This window comes from Lampetra fluviatilis, chromosome 17 (assembly GCF_964198595.1).
Source record: "Lampetra fluviatilis chromosome 17, kcLamFluv1.1, whole genome shotgun sequence".
NCBI classification, from domain to species: Eukaryota; Metazoa; Chordata; class Hyperoartia; order Petromyzontiformes; family Petromyzontidae; genus Lampetra; species Lampetra fluviatilis.
Genome location: NC_136291.1, coordinates 1,172,975 through 1,196,131, shown reverse-complemented (window position 1 = coordinate 1,196,131; position 23,157 = coordinate 1,172,975). Strand labels below are relative to the sequence as shown.

Below are 23,157 nucleotides of genomic sequence, written 5' to 3'. Positions count from 1 at the left end.
TGGGACGTCATGCCGGACTAAACACGTGGTATTCAACCAGAAAGCCCACCAGAGGAGCTGAAAGGCTGGTTCTCTGTTTGGACTGATTACACTATGTAACACAATTTTTTGTTCCTGGGTAGTCAGTGTTATTTCCTAATTGCTTATGCCTAAAAAGTATAGAAAATGGATATCATTCCCCACAAACTTTGCTTTTGTGACCAGCACAGTGATATTTTGAAATGTATCTATTATCAATGAGAAAGCGGCGAATTTGTGTCTTGTCGTTAACATAAAGTCACAAAAAACAACATACGAATAGAAATAATGTATTTATACTAAAGTAATACAAAAATGACTAGAAAATATTTAGAAGGGAGTACATTTTCGAGATGTACGATTATACTGTAAATCACTTTCACGAATCAGCCCCCAATGGTAGTCTTCCATCATGTTCTCGTTATACTGTTCTTGGTAGCAGCGTTCAAAGTCCAGTATATCCTGGTGGAAGCGCTCGCCTTGCAGCTCCACATAGTTTTCGACCTTGTGATTGCCCAGGAAGCCACGAACCGCTGCGACAAGACAAAGCTGTTCCAATCCGCTTTCTCCTTGCTAGTGAGCTTCTTGGGGAATTAATTGCACTCCAGGATCTTCTTTATCTGTGGTACGACGAAGACACCGGCTTTGACCTTTGCCTCAGACAGCTTCGGGAAGAAGTCTTGAAGGTACTTGAAGGCTGCCGACTCCCTATCTACAGCTCTGACAAATTGTTTCATAAGGCCCAATTTGATGTGCACTGGTAAAATCAGCACCTTCCGGAGGTCTACCAGTGGCTCCCACTTGACATTGTTCCTCCCCACAGAGAACTCGGTCCGCTGTGGCCAGTCCCGCCTGTGGTAGTGCCCCTTGGTGTCCCTGCTGTCCCAAAGGCAAAGATAGCAGGGAAACTTGATAAAACCGCCTTGGAGACCTATCAGGAATGCCACCAATTTGATGTCTCCGATGACCTCCCAGCCGTGCTCATCATACTTCAAGGCATCCAGCAAGGTCTTGATGCTGTTGTAATCCTCTTTGAGGTACACTGAGTGAGCCAGGGAAAGAGACGGGTAATTGTTACCATAATGGAGCAGCACGGCTTTGAGGCTCCTGGATGAGCTGTCAATGAAGAGGCGCCACTCATTCTGGTTACAGGCGATTCCGATTGCCTCGAACAGACTGGTCACATTGTGACAGAAGCAGAGCCCATCTTGACGGGCGAAGAAGCTGCAAAAAGGTTGGCGACGCTTCCTCTGATCTGCGACTTGCACACTTTCATCCAACAAGTTCCACTGCTTGAGCCTCGATGCCAAAAGCTCGGCATTGGACTTGATGAGACCAAGATCTCTGATCAAGTCGTTGAGGTCTTTTTGGTTGGGGTAATATGGGTTTCTCTGAAATTGTCATCTGGATCTACAACGTCTACCTCGCTCTCCGACTTGTTGCTCTCTTCTAAAGACGGCTGCTCTCTCTCTCCGGAGGAGTGGGTACGGGGAGCTCATGGCAGTATGGCACCGGGGCGATGGATGAAGGAAGGTCCGGATACGTCAAAAGCAAGTGCATTCTTGTCAGTCAGACATTTGGAAGGGTCCACCATGCAGAAGTAGCAGTTGCTTGAGTGGTCAGTGGGTTCCCGCCAAATTCTTGGGATAGCGAACTTCATGGCTCTATTTTCCCCTCTGTACCATCCTACAAAAATAATTTTATTTCACCCATGACTAATGTGTAAGAGATTAAATCTCGACTTGAAGCTTTCGTGACTGCAGGAATTAATATTCTTTGGGTCTTTCGGTAAAGTCACGTACATGGGTTCAAAAAATAAACAAAAAACTACGACGTTTCGATCGCAACACAAGCGATCGTCATCAGGTGGAAAAAGGGGGGGAAGCCACTAAAGGCGAGCTGTTTTAAAGGTTTAAAATGGGCGTTATATATGTGTTGTATGGACAGCATGATACGCATATGGAAGTGTTTAAAGGAAACATTCTTGGCTACAACAGCACATAATTTGTGCAAGAGCATGATGGTTTTCAATCGGTTCCCACACACGCTCTAGTTGATTTTTTTCTTTTCTTTTTCTCTTACTTGCACGCTTGGTCCACACATTTAAGCGAAGCATAATGGTCACAATGCAAATGCCAAACCAGACAAACATGAAAGGCACGCCACTGCTCTATGCTATCCACAGCATCGACATTTAATGGTGGGAATAAACACATTAGGGTGACTAAAGCACTTACTCCTTGGCTCTGTATTATAGCCCAACAAATACTATTTGCCACGTTCCAGCCATTTAACGTTGTTCCACGCACCATTCCAATCAGTGGAGATTAGGATTTTTCTCTAATATTATTAATCAATGTCTTAAAGCCTTAATAGGGAAATATGCTGCTGTGAGACGCATACAACTTTACCATCTCACAGGTAGCCCTGGACCAGCTCACAAAGGTGAGTGCTATTCAGTGACATTTCAGTGATCTTTCAATCGCGATATTACATTACTATTCTACAAGCGGTGAGGACTGATGGTGAAGAATAATGACAGTGTGGAGGCCAGGGAACGGAACGCATTCAAAGTACATCCCTAGATGAGATGAAGTGACAAAATCAGCCTATGTGCAGATGCTAGGTGGATATCATAGGATTGTGAGAAATGGTGACAGCTTCGAGCATGGCTGATGATGATGACTTAAATATCCTGTGTACATATCTAGTACATCAGCATGACTCCATGGACGGGGGGAAAAAACTCACAGCTTTATTATTACTTTGTCTCCACCACTATAGCTAGAAATTGTCCGCATTTTAAAGGAGCTTATTCTGCTAACCCAGAAGTCCTTGACCGGTTTCCAACTCAGCGCATCACTGACATCACCCGGGGCTTATAAACAATAATGAAAATGCGTCATTTCCAAATCTTGCCTAATGCCAGCTTTATTTAGGATTGCGCACAGCTGGCGACCTTGGCTACGGTGGGGGTTACAAGGTTCCTGCTCCGCTCAATAACCAGCACGAAAGGCGGACCTCCGGAGGAGATGTGCGAACCTGTCGAAGCTGACACCTACCATGTTAGCACCGCCTCCGCGCGTGTAAACAAAGTGTGGAGAAGCATTAAGGGATTTTGGCGAGTAAAGCTGTAAAGTTTATTTATACTGCTGCCCTTTCGCTAACGTGAACAATTTGAATTTGACATCGGACAAGCGCGGATTACCACTGACTACAGGCAACGGATTACTCGACCTTACACTTCCTGCTTTACGGCGTGATACACGCACGCTAAAAAATAAATGGCTTTTTTCCCCCAAATATCAGTTTCAACTGTTACACTGAATGATAGATACGCCGAAGGTGGAATGGGTGAGTCTGTCAATTTGGACCTCCATACCACAGTGCTTTCGCCTATGACCAAACCACCGAGACCTATGACCCCTATATCACCAAATATTATGCAAGCACTCTTAAGCCTGGACAGTGCTTCCATTGGCGACCAACGTGAAATTACAGGTGTGATACGCTGCTGTGGGGATACGTGGTCAGCAGCAGATGGGCCATGCAGTAAACCCCATTGTTTTAATGAACTTCTTTGCTCGCAATATATGCTCCCCACCTTCACCAACCCGCACTGAACAGCATGATGTGCGGTTAAAACAAACCTATGAGACCCGCTGAATGTGGGAGCTAATTTACAAAAGGGTTGTACACATACCACAACTCACAGACTGAGCCAAACACAAATTGTGTGAATCATTAGGTTCACTACACTTTAAAACATGTCACGAAAAAGGACAATGCATTTTGTTGTTCCCTGTTCCTGTCATGACTAGGATCCATTAGTGAAATCTCTTGATGCGCTGGCTCAATATCCCAACTTTGCATTAACCACATGTGCATTCTTTGCTAAATGAACCAGGTTCAATAAATACAGTGTTACAAATTGATTGCAGATTACTTATATATGGTGCTCATTCGACATTGCATGTGTTTCCATTTTCAAGGCTCTAAAAAAACATACCTGAAAAACACAGCATATTAAGTGCTGTACACACAGTAGACTGTCGCCATGAAGGAACCGGTTGCATGATTTATATTTGTCGATGCAAGGGATTCTCAAACTTCATTCCACATACCCCAATACAGTGCACACCTTTTCACATTTACCAATCTTCTCATATCAAACGCATGCCAAATACATACCGCAGGCACGTGATGACACCTGATGACTGTCTAACACGAAAAGCTGCAACATGATAAGGCACAAGGACACACCGCTTCACCTTTATATTGTACATGTCAGTCCACTGCTGGATGAAACGTGCATCCAGAGAATTTGCCTGCTAGAAATTTCCACATTCGTTGAGCTATCATTATTTGTGGCCAGCTCGGTGGACCTGACATTACTACTATAATGAGCCCCCCCCCTTCCCGTCATTAATATTCATGAGCGGATGGATTTTTACACTCACGCAGGTCGAGCGGAAATAAAAAATGTTTTTGCAAATTTGCTTTAAGTTTGACGTTTCTTTATTGAAAGGGAATCTAATAAATATTCTACGCAGCAACTAAGTGGATTTGGTGTCTTTCTTTATTTCTTCAGCACTTGAGACAAAAGGTAAGTCTAATTTAGACTTCTACATTATGGTAAAATTTATATTTTTCGGTGATTTTCCAGATATTTGATCAAATTACAATTTATTTCAACCCCAGCGACCGAAAGCAGAAGAGAATAAAGTATCAGAGCAGTGAATTTGAACAAATTGAAGGTCGGTTATATACAGTGCTACAGTGACATGAAGTGAGGTGTTTTATGATCTAGTTTAGTGCCAGATTCACTGCCATTAATACAGTGAAGTGTTTGATGACATATTTTCGTGCAAGATTCACTACCATTAAATTTACACAAGATACAATTATACTCTGCGCAATTTTTCGTAAATATTACAGCTTCCATCCGAGGACGGGCAAACAAGCTAGTCGTAAAATAAAAAAAAAGTTAAATAGTTGAATAGGATGAGGGCCTCCCCACAGCTGAATGAGTCATCTGCGTGATTCGACCATATTTCACCGTACCGGTCAGTGCGGTTTTGAAGGCAGGGAGCATTGATGTGGAAGCACCGAAGCAGAGCACAGCAATGGAGTTTGCCGCACTGCCTGCTACTGTCCACCACGTAGCCACGCAAGCACCTATGACCCCCCCCCACCCCCCCTTGTGATGGTGGTCCCCATCCAAGAACCATCCAGGCTGAACCCTGTTAAGCATCCAAAATCTAATGAGATCCAGACCCATTCCAGGCAATTTGGTCAAAGGCAGGGTTGTGCGTGGTAAAGTGTTGGTCACACCCACCACTTCCAAGACATCTGGAGCAGCATGGAAGAGTAGACCAACATACCCTTTCGAGAGGTGCTATCCTAAAGTTCCCTCTTGCAGAGGAGACCATTACACCAGCAGGGGCACGCGTAAGAAATCTCAGTCCTTGTCCCTTTACCATTACCAGCAACTGCTTATACCTTTCCCTTACGGTAAGCACATTAACATAATCACAGACGTGATGGTGAGCCATACAAACGCGAGGCAGACAGAGGGACGCAGCTCAGGGGGGGAAACTCACGGCAGAGTCATGTCATTGGCTGGGTCCATGGTGACCTCGATGACAGTGGTGCCCTCCACCTCCAGCTCGCTGCAGAAGGTGGTGTTGCGCCCCGTGACACGACACGCCTGGTAGAATCCGTGCGGCTTCACCCGCCCTGAGTCCGTTCCCACAAACACCTGCAGCGTCACTGGCTCCTTGTAGCTCTCCAGCTGCAACGGGCAAAGGATGGGTCGTTCAACGGCGTTCGTCAGAATCGGAATAGTTATTTACACGGGAGGAATCCGATGAGCAATTCAACTTTTTTTCCACAGGTGTCCAGTACAGGCACGGGGTGAGAACGTTACAACAACAATACAAAAACACGATAGGAGCGCAAAAAGTATAGGAAAGGTAAGCAAATCGGTCTGTCCCTTAAACAAGATTCCGTTCGCCACCGAAACAGTTCGACCGCAGCTTCCCCTACGGGGGCGGTGACGAATTCCAGCGGTAGTGCATTAGCCGCTTGTTGCAGAGGTTTGCGGTTCGAATCCGGCTTACCGCCCCTATTAATATGGCAGGTGTATTATCCATAAAATACATATCTACTTCACAGCGGACGTTAAAGGATTCTGTGATGTCATTCCAAAAGAGTAGGACTATTTTAAGTGCTGGCGTTATGATCCAAATTGACCACATTTGAAAATGTACACGCAACACACTAATTTAGATTACAAATTGCAAGATCGTCCCTACAACTAAACTACTGCAGACTACGCCTGTGAAAACACAGCGACCTTCGGGATAGCCTTGCGTGGCTAAAGAAATTGATTCTCAAGTTGCAACCACTGCCACACACCAAGGATTGTTCAATTCGGGGGTCTTTAAGGATTACGAAACACATGCATATCATAAAATATCAATGATCGTCTTTCCACACATACCGAAATGTTTATACAGTCCAGCCATGCACGTGCCTGTGTCCATTCGACCAATCGCACTGTGTGAAAGTTCGAGCGTGCCAATCCGTTCAACCAATCATGCATGCCATTTGATTCCACGACTTTTGGAATCGATTATTGCTTCCCAAAGCAACTGTCGTTAGATTCTCAACCCAATGCTCAACATGCAGACATAGCACTAGAGGTCTAAGCTACGTATTTTCTTAAATTTTGTGATACTTTTTCTTCTTTATTTTCTTTGCTTCAATTACCACTCATACACCTCTGATCCCCCCCACCCCTCCCCCCCCCTCCTGTACATCAGGGGTTACCAGCTTGGTTTTCAAAGTTCAAAGTTTACAATGATAGAATGTGCAAAACATAAAGAGGCATTGTTCTCAGGGTCAGCAAAGCCATTGTTTGTATTTAAAAGCCACTTTCAGCTGCTGAAGGGTCATGCTCGGAATTATTTTTCCTCGGCTCAAGTGACAACGAGGTCATCACTAGTGCCAGAAGACCGTGTGAAGTTCAGCACACACAAAAGCATGTGTGACAATTAGCCAACAGTAAAAACTATGAAATAATACCGATGTTAGAGAAACATCAAAGAATGAGCTTAAATGTCAAACAAAACGACAGATGATTAATGTTGTCTGCTGAAATAAGGGAATGGGGTTAAAAGGGATCACCTTATGCTTAGGTCAGCATTATCGACCCTGCCCATGGGCCCCACGCTGCTTGCTTGCGTGTGTGAAATGGCTGTAATTGGAGGTTTGGTTTCGTCCGGCAACATTTAATGAGTCACAAAACAAAGTTAGGACAATCCCAGGCATGGATACGCCACACCTAGACACTGCGACAGGTCAGCTCGGGTGCCAGTGGAATGGTGTACTTCGTGAGAAAAACAAAGTGCGCAAGTGTGGCCAGGGCATCCAAATCTGACTTTCTCAGTTGCGCACCGGGTAGGTGCAGGCAAGTCCACAGCATGTTGGAGCACACGTTGCATCGAAATTTCCAACAACGATGCCAGATTAAAAGAAAAAATTGGCAGGATTGCTCATGGCCAAGAAAACAATATAAACAGGTTGATTACAAGAGGTATTTATTTTATTTTATATTACAAAGTTTAGTTTTGGGTTCAAATTAGCAATTCCAATGGAGCAATCTGAAAAAAAAGTCTGAAATAAACCCCACTGTAGATATTCGGGTTAACACTGCTCCCTGTGAATAGAAAAAGTTTTAGTTTGAGCCAAGCCTCTTGTGGGCCTCCGCTTGGCTTGGCAAGGCTGGGGGCAATGGCTCTCTGTCGCCAGCACGCCCACACACTTACCATCAGATTCAAGCCAAGCTCGAACATGCAAACAATAAAGCATGGGTTTGTTTCCAAATACTGCCAGCACGGACCACACAAATGCCTTTAGCATTTAGAAAGACTGGCATAAAGTTCTGAAATCTAAGTTTTGTAAGTTAAACCTTCCCCCACCTTCACCGACATGTGTGGCAAAGTATTGTCAAATAACTCCCATGACCACAGGGTGTGGGGGAGATCCATATCCAGCAGTGGATTGACAAAGGGCTTGACATATACCTTTGAAACCTTACATACAATAGTATGTTTTTACATAAAATATCATTGGAAAAAGTGAATTACGGATTATTAAAAAAGCTTATTCAAGTAAATATAATTTCAACAAATTGTACTTTAGGATGCTGCAAAAATTGTATACTCATATAAAACAGGTTCATTAACCAATAAGAAATATCTAGCCCTTCGTTACAGTTCTCAGTGAACACATTTAATGGTCATTAAGTTAAATGTGCCACAAAAAAAAACCCAGACCTCATTGTGTGGAATAAAATGTCAAAGTGTTGGCATGCCATTGTGGTTACCTAGTACTCTTTTCGTTTCCATTGATGTTTAACACCAAGAGTCATTACTCCATGGTTCAGTAATGGCCTAAAACGAAGTCCAATTTGCCAGTATCACTCACTTCCCATTTCACTTGCCTGAGCAATTAATGGCAAATCTGTTATCAGTTATTGGCATGAAATCCTTTCCCACAGAATGTAATAACAAACATTGGTAGGTAATACAAATACAGTAAAAAGGACTCGGTAATTTTGGCCGTCATCATTCCAGGCATTGGGGGGTTGTAAAGCCCTGAAGTTAACACACCTATTGCATAATATTTATGCAACAATGTATATGCATTCACCAACAGGTATTCTAAAGGGTTATTTTTTGGCAGCTCACTGCACGCATTCCCGCCACTCGTTTCCCCACCCACCTCTTGATAAAAATCAAACCACCCGCAGCAGCATGTCTAAACATGAGCCATGTCCAAACATGAGCCTCGCTGAATTAAGGGTGGATTTCATCGGCTAACCGGTCAGCCTTGACAAGCCCACAAGGGTAAACTTAAAATAGTACTGCAAAAAAGGGGTGTGGCTAAACAAAACTGTCAAGGAAAGAGCAGTATCAATTTACAAAGTATGAGCTGTTTGCAGAGGGCAAGTTGTTATGAAGGCAGTGAGTCGGTTCACCTCAACCTGACCCGAGCTGCGGTTCACTCACAAACACGTTCACAAAAGGCTCGTGAGCTTTCCGATGTCATTGAGCAGTTCCTTTCCATATCGCATGCTGTTATTTCTGCCTTGCTTATTACGAGCTGCACGTGAGTGCGCTGCCCTTCAGACCAAAGTCAACTGTGAATAAACGTTGCGAAAGTTTCGGAATACATCGGTTCAGCCCACCGGCCTCTTTCTGTCCAAGGTCCACCCACACGTGTGGTAGTAGCCCCCCATCTCGGCCCCTAATAATGTGCTGCCTGGCACCGTATCAAAACAAACACGCCACCTGCGTGTGTGTGGATTTCACCATTCAAAACATTTCTCAGCGCAAGCAAGAGTCAACTATTCTGTGTGCGCTTATCCAGCAGCCAAATCCATCCAGTGGAATAAGAATGTTCCACACTAATATAAACAAAGCCTCCTGAAGACATCGGGCAAATGTTTTGCGAACCGCAACAGAAGTATATCCATCATTTTATTTAACTAAATAAAAATACTCTACACACATGTGATATCTACACCTCATGTCCTTTTCCTGGACCACTTAATTTATATTCAATGCATCATTTTTGCGCACTAAACCTTCTCATACGCAATCAAAGGGGGAGATTAAATAATCATTAAAATCCAATGACCCAGCTTCCAATGGCACAGAGCAAATAAAGGTTAATTAAGTCACAGACTTTTAATAGCTCTCGTTATAATTCTAAACACTTGTATTTAATTAAAATCAGTTTGAGGTGGATTAACTGCCAGGGAATTCAAGCTGCTTGCAGGAAAAACGCCAACATGTGAAGAAAGCGGAAGGACAACAAAGGCTAGAAACTGCAGTTAATGTATACGAGAGTTTCACTGCGAGTAGAGGCTGGCTTACAGAAGGACATCATAACAATATAAATGGTCGAGCAACTGCAGTTGGATGCATCCATAACACAGTCTGTACTGCTATAACGCGGTAGTTGCGTTCCCAAGGAACACCGCGTTTATGCAAAAATCGCGTTATCGAAAATAATAATATAGGGTGAAGCACGCGAGATGCGTATGCAGGCTGGACAAAGACTGAGGCATCTAGAAACATCCCGCCTCGTGTGATACAACGCCGAGGCAGCCGAACAACCTCCGATTCCTACTCGCGCGACGTGGTTCCGTTCAATCCATCACATCGTATCAAATTCTCGCGTGATGAAAACTACGCGTTACAGGACAACGGACCGTATCACGTTAATCACATGGCAGAAAGGCGTCGTGTCGAGAGCACCAGCTGTTGTGTTCCAGCGTGATCGTTATGTACCACTAATGCCGGTGGCACTCTCAAAACTCACTGTACGCCGACAGTGAAATGAAGCGCGTTTGTGTTCGCGCATTTGTCGTGTGTTACGCGAGATCACGGGGGGTGGGGGGGGGCTCTGAAAGGCACCAATGGAAATGTGTTTAAAATATTAATGCTTCAGCTCAACTGAGGCTTACAGGCCGACCATATGATACCACACACTGAGCCAATTTAGCAGCAGTTAGAAGAAGAAAAAGCACAAAAGGAATGTAAGCCTAATAACCACCCCCCTTCAAATGGTTGCAGATTTGTGGGGACAGTGCAATTGCAGCGCGGGACGATCTGCAGATGAGATGGCACAGTGCCAAGTAGAATCACATTCAATCTACCCAGCTTCAGGGCGAACCGTGAGCCTTTGTAGTGAAACGGCTCAAAGTGCCAGTGACCAGAGGGGAACATCAATATAGCTTAATGGAAATGAATAGGATACAGTGTACACTTTAATTCCTGACAGCGGCTGATGCGTTTTAAACTGTTTACACAGTAACGTGCCCGAAACTGGCGTACGTCAAAGCAAAAATGCGCATACAGAATTTAGACAATTTGTAAGGCATAACTAATGGACGCTAACTGCTGAATATTTTCCTCCATCCACACCATTACCATATTTTCTGGATTATAAGACACTGGGAAAAGTAAGACACGCCCAAAACTTGTGCCCGTTGTCAATGCGGCGATACAAATCTGGTCAAGAGAACACACGTCGAATTGGTGGCACGGCACGCCCAACTTTTGCTTTAAAATTACTTATATGAGCCAAGAATGTCTGTTTGTGTGTAACGAGCGTGACGTCCCTCCACATGCCGCACCCCTCCCGTCATTAATATTCATGAGCGGATGGATTTTTACACTAATGCAGGTCGAGCAGAAATAAAAAAGAAATTGCAAATTCGCTTTAAGTTTGACATTTCTTTATTGAAAGGGAATCTAATCAATAATTCTCCACAGCAACCAAGTGGATTTGGTGTCTTTATTTATTTCTTCAGTACTTGAGACAAAAGGTAAGTCTAATTTATGCTTTTACACTATGGTAAAATAGACATTTCTCGGTAATTTTCCAGATATTGTATCGAATTCCAAATTATTTAAACCCCAGCGACCGAAAGCAGAAGAGAATAAAGTATCAGAGCAGTGAATTTGAACAAATTGAAGGTCAGTTATATACAGTGCTACAGTGACGTGAAGTGAGGTGTTTTATGATCTAGTTTAGTGCAAGAATCACTGCCATTAATACAGTGCTACAGTGAACTGCAGTGAAGTGTTTGAGGACGTACTTTTGTGCAAGATTCACTGCCATTAAATTGACACAAGATACAATTATACTCTGCTACATTTTTTCGTAAATATGACAGCTTCCGTCCTAGGATGGGCAAACAAGCTAGTACAATAAGAAAAACCAAAGATAATATTTTAAATCCAGAGAATACGGTATAACAAATTAGCTGGTGGTTCGGATCATTTAAATGCTTTGCTCTGTCATGGGGATCGTGAGAATGGCGGAGTTATGCTACGGATTTGGCTGCAGGGGGCTTGTTTTGGCAATGGAACTTGTTTTTGTCGAGGTCCAGGCTGGCCTGAATCAACTCACGGGGCTATGCTTTTGCCGCCGCACGAGCTTCAAAAATAAAGCGGCCAGAGCGTGTGCTACCGCAGAGGCTGGAAGGCTGTACCTCACAAAAACCTGAATTACGGATTGGCCAGGAGGGCACAGCCAAGTTTCTGCTTTGGGATGCAGTAAAATGTTTGCAGAACTTTTCTTAAAATGTTTGCAGAATTTAAAAAAAACAAATTGCCTTGAGGGGTGCAATGCAAGAAAGGTGATTTTATTTGCCAAGAAGAGGCACACTGCACGGGTGCTGGTGGGCCTTTAGAAAACATCTCAGAGGTAGCAACAGTGGGCCAAGGGGCAAGGATAAAAAGAAAGTAGGGGAGGGGGGGGATCTTAAGATTCGGTAAGTTTAAATCCAAAGCATACACCAGCACAAAAGGAAAAACATATCAATCAATTTCTGGATGAAGGTCTCGCCCATGGCGCCATCCCCCATGGTTCCGCGTTGCAACGACCGACCCAGCACACACACGCTCCATCTCCGCAGTGCACGGATTTCAGGTGAATTCCCTCCCTCGTCTGCCAAGCCATCATTATCCTTTAACATCAGCCTTCAACGGTTGTCGTGGCTTGTCCTGCCCAAGCCTACGTACTTTTGTTCGCAGTCAAAATTAAAATAGTATTTACCTGCATATATTCTCTAATCAATGTGTTCCTGTTTATGTCAAGAGTATTTACAAGCATAAACTGCTCCATGCTTTTTTGCACACTTCCTTTTTGTGAAGAGCAAAACAACCGCAAGGAGTTTTGCAATTAAGCGATTAGCAGTATGTTAAGCACTCCAGAGAAATACGTTTTGTTTACCTGTGGAAAAGGAAGGCACGGACCGGCTATAGTTGACATGCTAAATGTTTAGTGTAGAATTTTTTTTATGTGGACCAATTGTTACTTGGCTGCAGTCAAAGTCGGGTTCTTCTAGGTCACCTTGAATTCCCAAGGGGTGATGGGGAGCAAGTCCAAGCTGCAATAGTTTAAGGGCATCGGCGTTCAATTGGGCTCTCGCCACAATTCTGCACAAAAGTATATGACGGGCAGTCATGTGTTTTTGATTATGAGACATAGAATCACTTCTCTACTCTTCAACAGTCACTCCACTATTACAATTTTCTGATCTGTAATACAATCACTGCACACAAAATAACCAGGCTTCATATTCATCTTAACATTACATATGTAAGACCTTTTGGGTGTCTTGTTCCTAACATCTGCTTACCAGTTGCCACACGGGTAACGTGAGTGACGGTGAAATTGTTGCAACGTTCCAGCGCATGAAAGCTCACAAACGCGCAAAAAAAGTCTAGATGTTTACCTTCTGACAGGGAATGGCAGCTTGAGTTTCTGTAAAACATTAATGCTGTCAAGTGTATTTAGGGTTGCCAGTGGTGGCGCCAACCAGACTTACACAGGGCTATTTTTTGCACGCCTGGCATGGTGTACTGGCCACACATGTCGGGGTAATCACAGAGCCACCTCCGCCAATTCCTCGCAGAATAGATTCTTTATTAACCTTCCCCAACTAAAATAACATGTCAAAACTACTACACAACTACTGTGAAAGGATTTTTTTCGTCAGAAAATAAAATTAAGCCGAGCGTACACTTGTGCGTACAGCATTCTGCTGTGAAGCCATGTCCCTGTTTAAACCTACTTCACCTCCTACGACTTTACCAGCCAGAATGTACGAGTAAATTCACACTCAGCTAACAGAGGCCCATTCATCTGTAAAAGCAGCAGGGCGACAATTCGGTTAGCTTTGCCCTTCTTCTTTCGTACGGCTGATGGAGATGCAGAGCAACTCCTCCAATTTGACATGCAGGTGGTTAAGCCAGATAACCGCAGCAGGAGCAGCAGAGTGCATAGCTGCGATGTCTCCTTCATTTATGGATCGGGCATTGCGTCATTATACATTGTACGGTTTATTCTCGATAACCACAGTAGCACGCTGGATAATTTTTTATTTTCCATTCATGCATCGAGTATCCGCATCTGCCTTGATTTGTCTGGATGTGATTTATGGTGGACCATGAGCTTCTTGGAAGATCAAACCCAGGGATCTTCTGCGTTGGGTCTTTGTCCTAACGCTACACCACAGCAAGTTTTGTAGGGTCAAACTCAATACCCATTTTCCACCGTGAAACCGAGCCGCATCAGTGCCATGCCGATTCCAGCGCAGTGCAAATCAAGAAGCACCGGGTTGGTTTTTCCACTGCAGAGCCGTGCCACTCGCATAAGACGAAATGAACAAGTCTGGATGCATGCAGATGACCTAGCAACGCTGTGTCCTCATCACACACCAACATGCAATGCACACGCCATTAGCCCTACCCCTACCCTCCAACTTGTCCCCGAGCCAAAGTCTGTTTTGTGAGACCAATTTGTCAGTGAAAAACCTTGCAATGTTTTCTGCACTCGGCAGTACGTGAAGGGCAACAGTTGCATTTGTGTGTTTTTCACACGGCGGGGGGGGGGGGGTGGAAAAATCACAACTATTTTACCACCGCTCACTTTATCCGTGGCACGACTTGGATGTGCCGGTGGAAAAAAGGAATACGGCGGTCAACACGGTGCGGCCATTGAGTCACCTTGACAGTAGGGAATCCTTGCTGCGTGCTGTCCTTCACCGACCCGCGGCTACCCTCGGTGAGATAGCGAGCGCGGTGCTGGCTCTCCGGTTGCACCAGGATCTTGAGCTCCATGCTGTCGGCTTTGCTGGGGAACTGACCACTGAGCGACGCAGCCTTGCCCGGGGAGGTCACCTCACGGCCGCCACCCTTCACGGTGCTGCCGAGCGCAAAAGACATTGCACACCAAACGTGCGCGCATGCGGCATTCGCAGGGAAGGGAGGGCAAGGGCGGGGAAGATGTAGAGATAGGGCATTAAGTTGCCTTGGGCGATTCAGGTGATAGCAGCAAGCAATCAAAAGCCACTTTAAGAAGTGAAAACTTTCACAAGACACGTCAAGGGTGTTAAATGTGTAGTTAATGTCACTTACCTTCAATTTGACAACACAACAATTACAAGGGTGCATAGGAATGCCCATCTTTCTGAAAGTAGGCCGTTTGCTCACAAAGCACCCGCGTAGCAAGATACAGCACTCCCAATTGGATTACCCATAACACACGGCAGCATTAATAGGGAAACCACAGCACAACAAGCCTTGCACACTTCTGGGAGTATAAGTCGTAGTTTGCAAGCAAGAACTATTTTGGCAATGCCATGGGGAAAACCTGGAGGCATTGCTTTTGACACCAGCTGTGACTGGCCATGGTTACTTGATAGTCACCAGTGGATACATATTCCACAGCCTGCTTAACGCAGATAAGCCAAATTACAGGGGCCAGAGTGAAAGGCAACAAAACGTGCATTATGCTACGAAACAAACGTTTTAATTTTTATGATACTACATGGAGAAAGGAGCTTTTGTGAAGAAGGCTGATATAAGATTAGCCCGATAACTCAACCTTCTTTGGTATGGTATGAAAAAACCCAGCTGCAATACACAGCACTACAAGTCACCCATTGTCTTCTGGTAGATATGAATTGTCGTGCCAGCGTAGAATTAAAAAAAAGTGTGGATATGCGATGAAGCTGACAAGCTATAAAAAGCCAAAATACCGTTCATATATACAAACTACACAGCGCGTGATCTACATTAAACACTAATTGCACTGCCGAGGAAGAGGCTGCCAAAAGCTTGCCTTTCTAAAATTTTGGCGGGAATCACAGCGGCCAATATTTTGTTTTAAATTTTCGTGTCCGACGGCTACCAGATATATATCCTGGCTTTGGCAGCCAGAAGGGTCCACCAGAGAAAGGTAAACACGCACCATTTGCAAGTAGCAGCTCCCAACGTTATGCTTTGCAAGACGTTTTGCAAAAATCGCGCAAGTTTGTTGTTACATACCGTGTAGACAATAAAAAGGCACGAAGCGTTAAACAAGTAAGTTTATTGTACTTTTTGGAAGTACTTTTTAACATTTTGTTGTTGCATTTATCAGCTTTTTACAATGCCATTCATAAAGCTGGAAAGCAAATATATCTACAGGCCAGCAAGTCAAGGGCAATACATAAACATGGATAATTAAAAATAAATACTCGTTCTTTTGAGGTAAGGCAGGGTACAGATATTTATCAATAATTAACAGTGTTACGCCTGGGCACAAACCACAACAAAGCACACATCAAACACAAAAAAATACGTGAAATGATTATGAAGGGTATTCATTTATTAAGACACCATTCAGTAAAATGCAGCATCACAGCACACACAAAACACTTGTGTGCTTGACAGCTCACCCACAACATCCGTGAAGGTGACTCTCAAATGAATTCAAGCTGTTACACCCATTTCTGTGGTTCTGACGTAACAAGTATGAAATTAGTTCATTTGAAACAGAATTTAAAGGCCACGTTTAATATAAAAAAGGATGCAGGATGATTTTTCTTGTGGACAGGGGGCTTCAAAACTAATGACTTTTGTCAAATGCACATACATTTCACAAAAATAATCAAAATGTACAACCCTTTGCCAATCCACTGTTGGATTAAGGCCTCCCCATGACCGACACAGCGCGAGGCCGCCTTTGGCCATACTTCACCAAGCTGGTCAGTGAGAGTTGGTGAAGGGAGGGGGGTGAGGGGAGGCTCAAGACCAGTTCAGATGTCATTCACCACTGCTGTAAGCTGTGGGCGGTAATACAAATCAGGTTGATTGGTTCATGGAGCATTTTGCCAACCACTGCACCAGCACTCCACCCCATTAACTTCATAGGGCTTGAACAAACATAATCAGTACATTTGGTATTCACACCATTCTTATCGTAAAGGTAATCACGAAGGTGCAGTTTCACAGACAAGTGTAGTCTGCCAGTAGCAGGCAATATTGGTACGTGGTTTTAACAAATTAATTTCTAGGTAATTTTCTAATTTAGCAAATCTGGACCATGGCATATTCTTTCCCAAATAATGTTGCGAGATCCTTAACGTCCACTGCAAAGCTGAACAATGGGTGGTATTTGGGAAGGATGTTTGGGTCAATGCAGCCACAGTATTGACGAGGACAGCTGCGGGGCTGCAACCGTGAACCCCTACTGCAAGCGGCAAACGCGCTACTGCTCGGCCATGCCACTGCCCTTCGGCGGTCTTTACACTCAACTCAAAATTCCTACGTAGTTTGTCGTTTCGTAACATCCGTCCTCTTACTTGCTATTCAGAACCACAAATTTGTGCAAATGTACAGGGCTTGGTTTGTTAGGAGAGAAGGGAATGTTTTTTAATGGCAAACCCCTAGCCCACTCACCCTGCACTGTTGTTGCCGAACGCTCCGGCCTTAGGACTGGCCTGTCCGTCCCCGCCCCCTGCGGCCAGCTGAGAGAGAACGTAGTGCGGTCCGTTGGCGCTGTCCGCGTCAAACACCATCTCCATGGCTGTGGTGGCGGCTGCGACGCTGGACGCTTCGTCGCTGGGCGCCGGTGGCGACGAGCCAGGGTGCTGGCGGGACGACACCTTGCGCGCCTTGCGCGGTCCCGCCGAGTCTGCGCCGCTGCAGCTACTGTGACCGGCGCTGCCGGCGCTCAGCGTGCTGAAGTTGGAACACGAGTCCTCAGTCCACAGGCTGCCACTGAGCTCCGATGTCGCGGGACCGCCGCCGCCGCCGGCGGGCTCGGGTCCCTCCCCGGCGCCGGCGGCGTCCCAGCCAGGCGCTTCCTCGCAAGACATGAAGCTGGCGTCGTCGAGCAGGTCCTTGGGGGGCGGCTGCACGAGTGGCGGGGCCGTGCCCGAGCGCCGCTTTGGCGTGGCGGCCGCGGCCGGCGACGCGGCCAGCTGCGGGGCATTAGCGAATGGTTGCTCGGGGCTGAGCGGGCCACTTACCAGGGGGCTACTTACCGCAGCGGTCGCATGTGCTTGGCAAGCGGAGCTAGCTACTGGGGTAATGGCGCCAGGCTCGTTGGCGGGGGGACCCGGGGCCGCGAGTGCCGGCGGCTGAGCTGAAGTGCTGCTTTGCCGGCCGGCACCGCTGCTGCTGCTGCTGCTGCATGGGACATCTGTGGCGCGCAGTACGATTGCGAGTGTGAACAAGGAACCAGAACGTCAGGCCCAGCCTGGAGCATAAACGTCCTGTAGGCAGCATCCAACAACGCACCTCCCGATGAGGGCCGCTGCCGCTTACAAGGGGCTGGCTCACAGAGGCACATTTACTGATTAAGTGGCATTCCAAGGGAGTGAGCTCAAGATACATCTCAGTGGAACTAAGGCCAGTTTTTGGCATTCTGGGTAGCAGGTATTTGGAGTCAACTCAATGATTATATGGACCTAACCTATGCTTAAAAATCTTTGTATATGTGTATGTATATACTGAGTGGCCTAATTTGATTTTTCTTTACAAAATAAAAAAAAAGTTTGTGCATGCCACTAGAAGCTGAATCGTCACCACAGCACAAAGGGTTAATACTAAGTGATTAAAATTCAACATTTGAATGTGTGACATCTGCCATTGTTCTCTTAGGGTTACATTGCAAATTTCCACAGCCAAACACACACCTTGTCTTTCATACCATGTGGATACTTTCAATGTGAAACCAAAAGGGCATATAAGTCCACCTTAGAATTGACAAATATCCAATGTGCAATGTTACTGTTGTTCAGTGTTAAAAATATGAGGGATTTTGTTTTCATGATTCATCAAAACTGAACATGTGTGTGATAATTCTATATTATTACCTTTCAAATTTCACATTCTGCTAAAATGGCAAATTAGCCTATTTTAACATTTAAAATACATTAATCATTGCATATGAGTGCCATATGAATTGGTAGACTCCCGTTTTATACACAGCTGCTGTTATAACATAATCTAGCAAGGCAGCACAGAAAATTAGCCACAGTCAAAATAGTTTGTGATTTATAAGCCATGCATTATTATAAAATTATTTTTAAGGCAATATGTTCTGCTTCGTAAAAACGGATTAAATGTTAGTCTCCTACATTTTCAACATCCGCTATGTTAAGTGAAAGCCAACGAAAAGCTCTGCAAGAAAGAATCGTTACCATAAATTGCTGCATACCGGCTGCAACTTAAGATTTATATTGTTCATCCCATTATACTTAAAACCTACAAAAAGCAAACATTTTGAAATAACGAAAGGAAGGAGGAAATAAACAAATCAGTCCTTCCTGTTACACACAAAGTAGATAAAGAAAACATACATAACAGCATTCCATGGTTGCCCCTGGGCTGATAATGAAACCAATTATAGAGAAATTCCCTTTGTTTTAAAGCCAAAAATAACAGACAAACACGTAAGTAGTTGTCAACGTTAAAATATGTAAGCCACAGTCGGCACGTTCAGAACACTAAATAAAATAAACCTTGATGACACCAGACTATGGATTTCTGAACACAAAGAACAAACAATTGCTTTAATCCTTCTGAGATGAAGACTTCATTAGAACAAGCTCTCTATATATAATTTTAAAGGGGCTTTCCTTCAGATTATCGCCTGGAAGAACACCAGCTTACATTAGCATCCAAAAATATCTAAATTACAAACGTAACTGCCATGGCAATTTAAGCCAAGAGGTGAGGGTCTCGATTTCGCCATGAGCACCGTATGGGTAGCTTTGGGACCGCTTTTCATAATGAGGACGTGAATAAAACATTACTAGGCAATGCCTCCTTTTGCCACCGATGAGAGAGATGGAAACAACTGGATCACGCAGGAATTCCTCTATTTTTAATACAAGTACAGCAGCTGCATTCCGTACAGCCCAATGGAACGTACTGTGTTGCTAATATGTGAAAACTTGGGAGTGTTATTTTGCCCACATAAAAGCTTCATTTGGACATGGTGGTTGGCAGCGTTGCTGTGTTTTAAATTCTTGCCAGCCAAAAAAAACTCACCCCATCATGGCAACCTTCGTCTATTTTGAAACTAAATCTCACTAAAATCACATCCTGCAAGCCACAGATGTAAGCGATTGCAGTTGACATTGCGCACAAAGGGAATTTCACTGGAGCCATTTTGGGTCAAAGATTTTAACAGCTTACTAATTGTGTACTTGGGATTAGAGATAGAAAGTAGTTAAACCGTAATTAGTAACTACTCGTTATTAACAGCATATAAATATTTAATAGTCAGTGGCATCAGTGTCAACAACTTGACAATTAGACAAATTTGCCATATGCACACAATTGTTTGAGGTGTTTAAAAAAATAATTGAATCAAGTACATGCGTGTCCATCTCTGTTTTACGTTAAGACCTCAGCAGCAACCATGGATTGCAATGTTACTGACCACATGTCCATCAGCACTCCTTTCACTCATCACTTGATATACATCAATATCACTTGTTATAACTCCAGTGTAAGTTCAAATGAGGTAATTACTCTGCTTCCGCTAATTGCTCATCATAGGAACAATTATGAACAGCTCAATGACAAACGTCAGTGGTAGCCAGTGCTTCGTACAGGAGCCCCAAAAGCTGCAGGGGATTTTTTTAAACGAAGTTTCGTAATTCTATTCAAAACAAGCATCAACTTACAAACAAGCTCTATACCACAGTGCACTTTACTGCGCAATTTGCAGGCACTCTTAATGGACTGCGAGTCAATTAATTAGTGCAAATACAATCTACATATATACGGTTACAGGAAGGGTTAACGCATGCTGGAGTCTCGCACGTCTCACATAATAATATGGTGTTAATTACGTGGAGCTTCAGTGTGCAGTGAGCACAATTACCAAAGGGCATTAGAGCAGCATAAGAAAATTTTGTGATTAACATGAGATCCTTACTCGATAACAGAACCCCACATACATGAGACCAGAAGGCAGATTATCTGATAAGTCAATGCCGAATTTTCGTGCTATGCTGTACCATGTAGCGTACAAGTAAAACCTACATCCATATGACCAACCGACCAAAACCCTACATCTGGCAGCCTTCGGGAGTCATTATTAATCATAACGCGTAATGGCAACGAGCTATATGCAAGACAGCAGATATCCATTTGCACTGTAATTCATAGAGCTGATGCACAGCAGGGCTCTGGTGTGCATGAGCGTGCGCACCAAAGAAATGCGAGCTGACACTGCACCTCGGAGGAAATCCGCTGCTGGCTCTTGATCGCAGCATTAAAAGCCACAATCGCAAGTCACGAGTTGCATGCCATACGGTCAAGTGACTTGGGTTCTGTTCTTAAGCTGATGGTGATCAGATATGCGGGGTTCTTACTGTAATTCAATTCACAGCACCTCCTTTGAACTTCAGTTGGAGTTCTAGTCACAACTCTGAACTCACACTCCACTATAAAAAATAAAACATTACATCAATTCACAAGCACTCATTCAAAGACGAAAACAAAAGGAAAGAAAGCAACCATTAGAAGTAGTCAGAAAAAGGAAATGAAAATAAAAATTGAATGTAAATATAAATGTGTATTTCTCAATATGTATTGATCTATGAGGTTGATACTTTTATTAAAATTGGACCGACCTATGCCCTGGGTAGGAATGATTGGGAAAGTGTCTCTGGCATTAAATTGGCTTCACTTACGAGAGACAGACACCGCCACATAACCCAGCACGACTGCCTGTCTCAGAAAGGGGGGCTAAAATGCAAATGCAAGTATTAATAGCACAACAACTACATTCCCATCAAACAAACAAAAAACACTTGCGTCCAGGGGATTCTTTTTTTTTACGGGCACGTGAAAGGTGGGGCTGGTGCCTGTAGAGTCAAGAGGTTCACACTGCTAGTTCCGGGCACTGTCGTGCGAGTCACGTTAAAGCGCCAACACGCGGCAATGTCGCGCTGGACAAGTGGTTATCCTTAGCTCATGACTGTACAGCACCAGCACAGCCTATCACTCACTCTCTTTCTCCAAAAACTCTCCATTTGTCATCTATTTTTAAGGTCATTTATCAAAATGCTATTTTTTTTAAACGTACGCATTGTTTCGCAATGCAAATTTGATTGCTTATTTAAATTGGATAGCTTTTCCATTACTTACATATATTATTCAATTTATGCATTTGTAAACGTATACACAGCATGCCTAAAGATAACAAAGGCATAGAATAATCTATATATCCATATATAATCACATGGATTTAAAGGTAATCAACTATAATTTGGCTTAATTAACACTGTGGTGCCATTTTACAAGACAAATAGACTATTAAAATGGAAAATAAATCCATTGTTTAAAGAATAATTACGTGGCCATTTAATTACATTGCTTTTATGTCTCTAACAAGTATTATTGTTGTAACTCCATGCACTGTTCCCTTTTTTAATCTGGGAAATGGTGACAGTGATTACAAATAATTAAAAGGTGAGCCTTGGATTGATTTACAACTATTAATGTGTGAAATTATTAACCAAATCAAATATTACTAATTATTCACATGTTCAATTTCACCCCTTATTATTCTTCTTCCTTTAAAGGTAACTGATACCCTGGAATGTATTTTGCTAACAAGGTTCAGCGACTTGCATGAGCACGTGTTGTTTAGCGTCAAGGGAACAATGCTGCATGCAACATTATTCATACGTTGGCCTCCATTTCCACTTCAGTATTGCTAAATCATTTGCACAATTTTCTATATCATTGCAGCATACGTACAAAACTCTAAATTATATATTTACAAATGCATATACAGAATATTCATATGTATATATTTATCCATTTTTCTGACATGTAAATATAAATAATTCACAATCCCCTTTGAATATACTGTATTCAATTTAAGATATTTTCAAATTGTTTTCATGACAAATAGTTTTTATATGAGATGCACGTATCAACAACCAGATTTTGCACATGCATTTATTTCACTAATAAACTTTAATGGTAAACTTCAGATACACTGATTACCTATCACAGGGGGTCATTTTGTGATGCCTGCTGAGGTGTGTCTTGGCAAGGGGTTTTGCCAAGAAGATTTGAATAAAACCTTCACATACAGCAAACGCAAAAACAATCAGGATAAACAATTTGCGTCAATGTTTTAACACATCCGTTTATTAGGTGTTAGGTGTCAGACTGATCTTCAGAAAACATTTTAATTTGACTTGACATATGCAAAATAAATTTTAAAAAACTTTTCATCAAAAAAATGCCA

General features: G+C 43.6%; 1 protein-coding gene across 2 annotated transcripts in view; it reads right to left on the bottom strand.

Moving 5' to 3' along the window:
• Nucleotides 1-23,157, bottom strand: part of NFAT5 (nuclear factor of activated T cells 5) — a 55,400-nt gene that overhangs the window by 16,810 nt on the left and 15,433 nt on the right. For both annotated transcript variants that reach the window (XM_078863969.1, XM_078863970.1), the window contains exons 3-5: nucleotides 17,331-18,075; nucleotides 14,613-14,811; nucleotides 5,622-5,812 (exon numbers count right to left, since the gene is read on the bottom strand). In XM_078863969.1, the coding sequence (XP_078720095.1) occupies nucleotides 5,622-5,812; nucleotides 14,613-14,811; nucleotides 17,331-18,075 (1,135 nt within the window). The remainder of the gene's footprint in view (nucleotides 1-5,621; nucleotides 5,813-14,612; nucleotides 14,812-17,330; nucleotides 18,076-23,157) is intronic.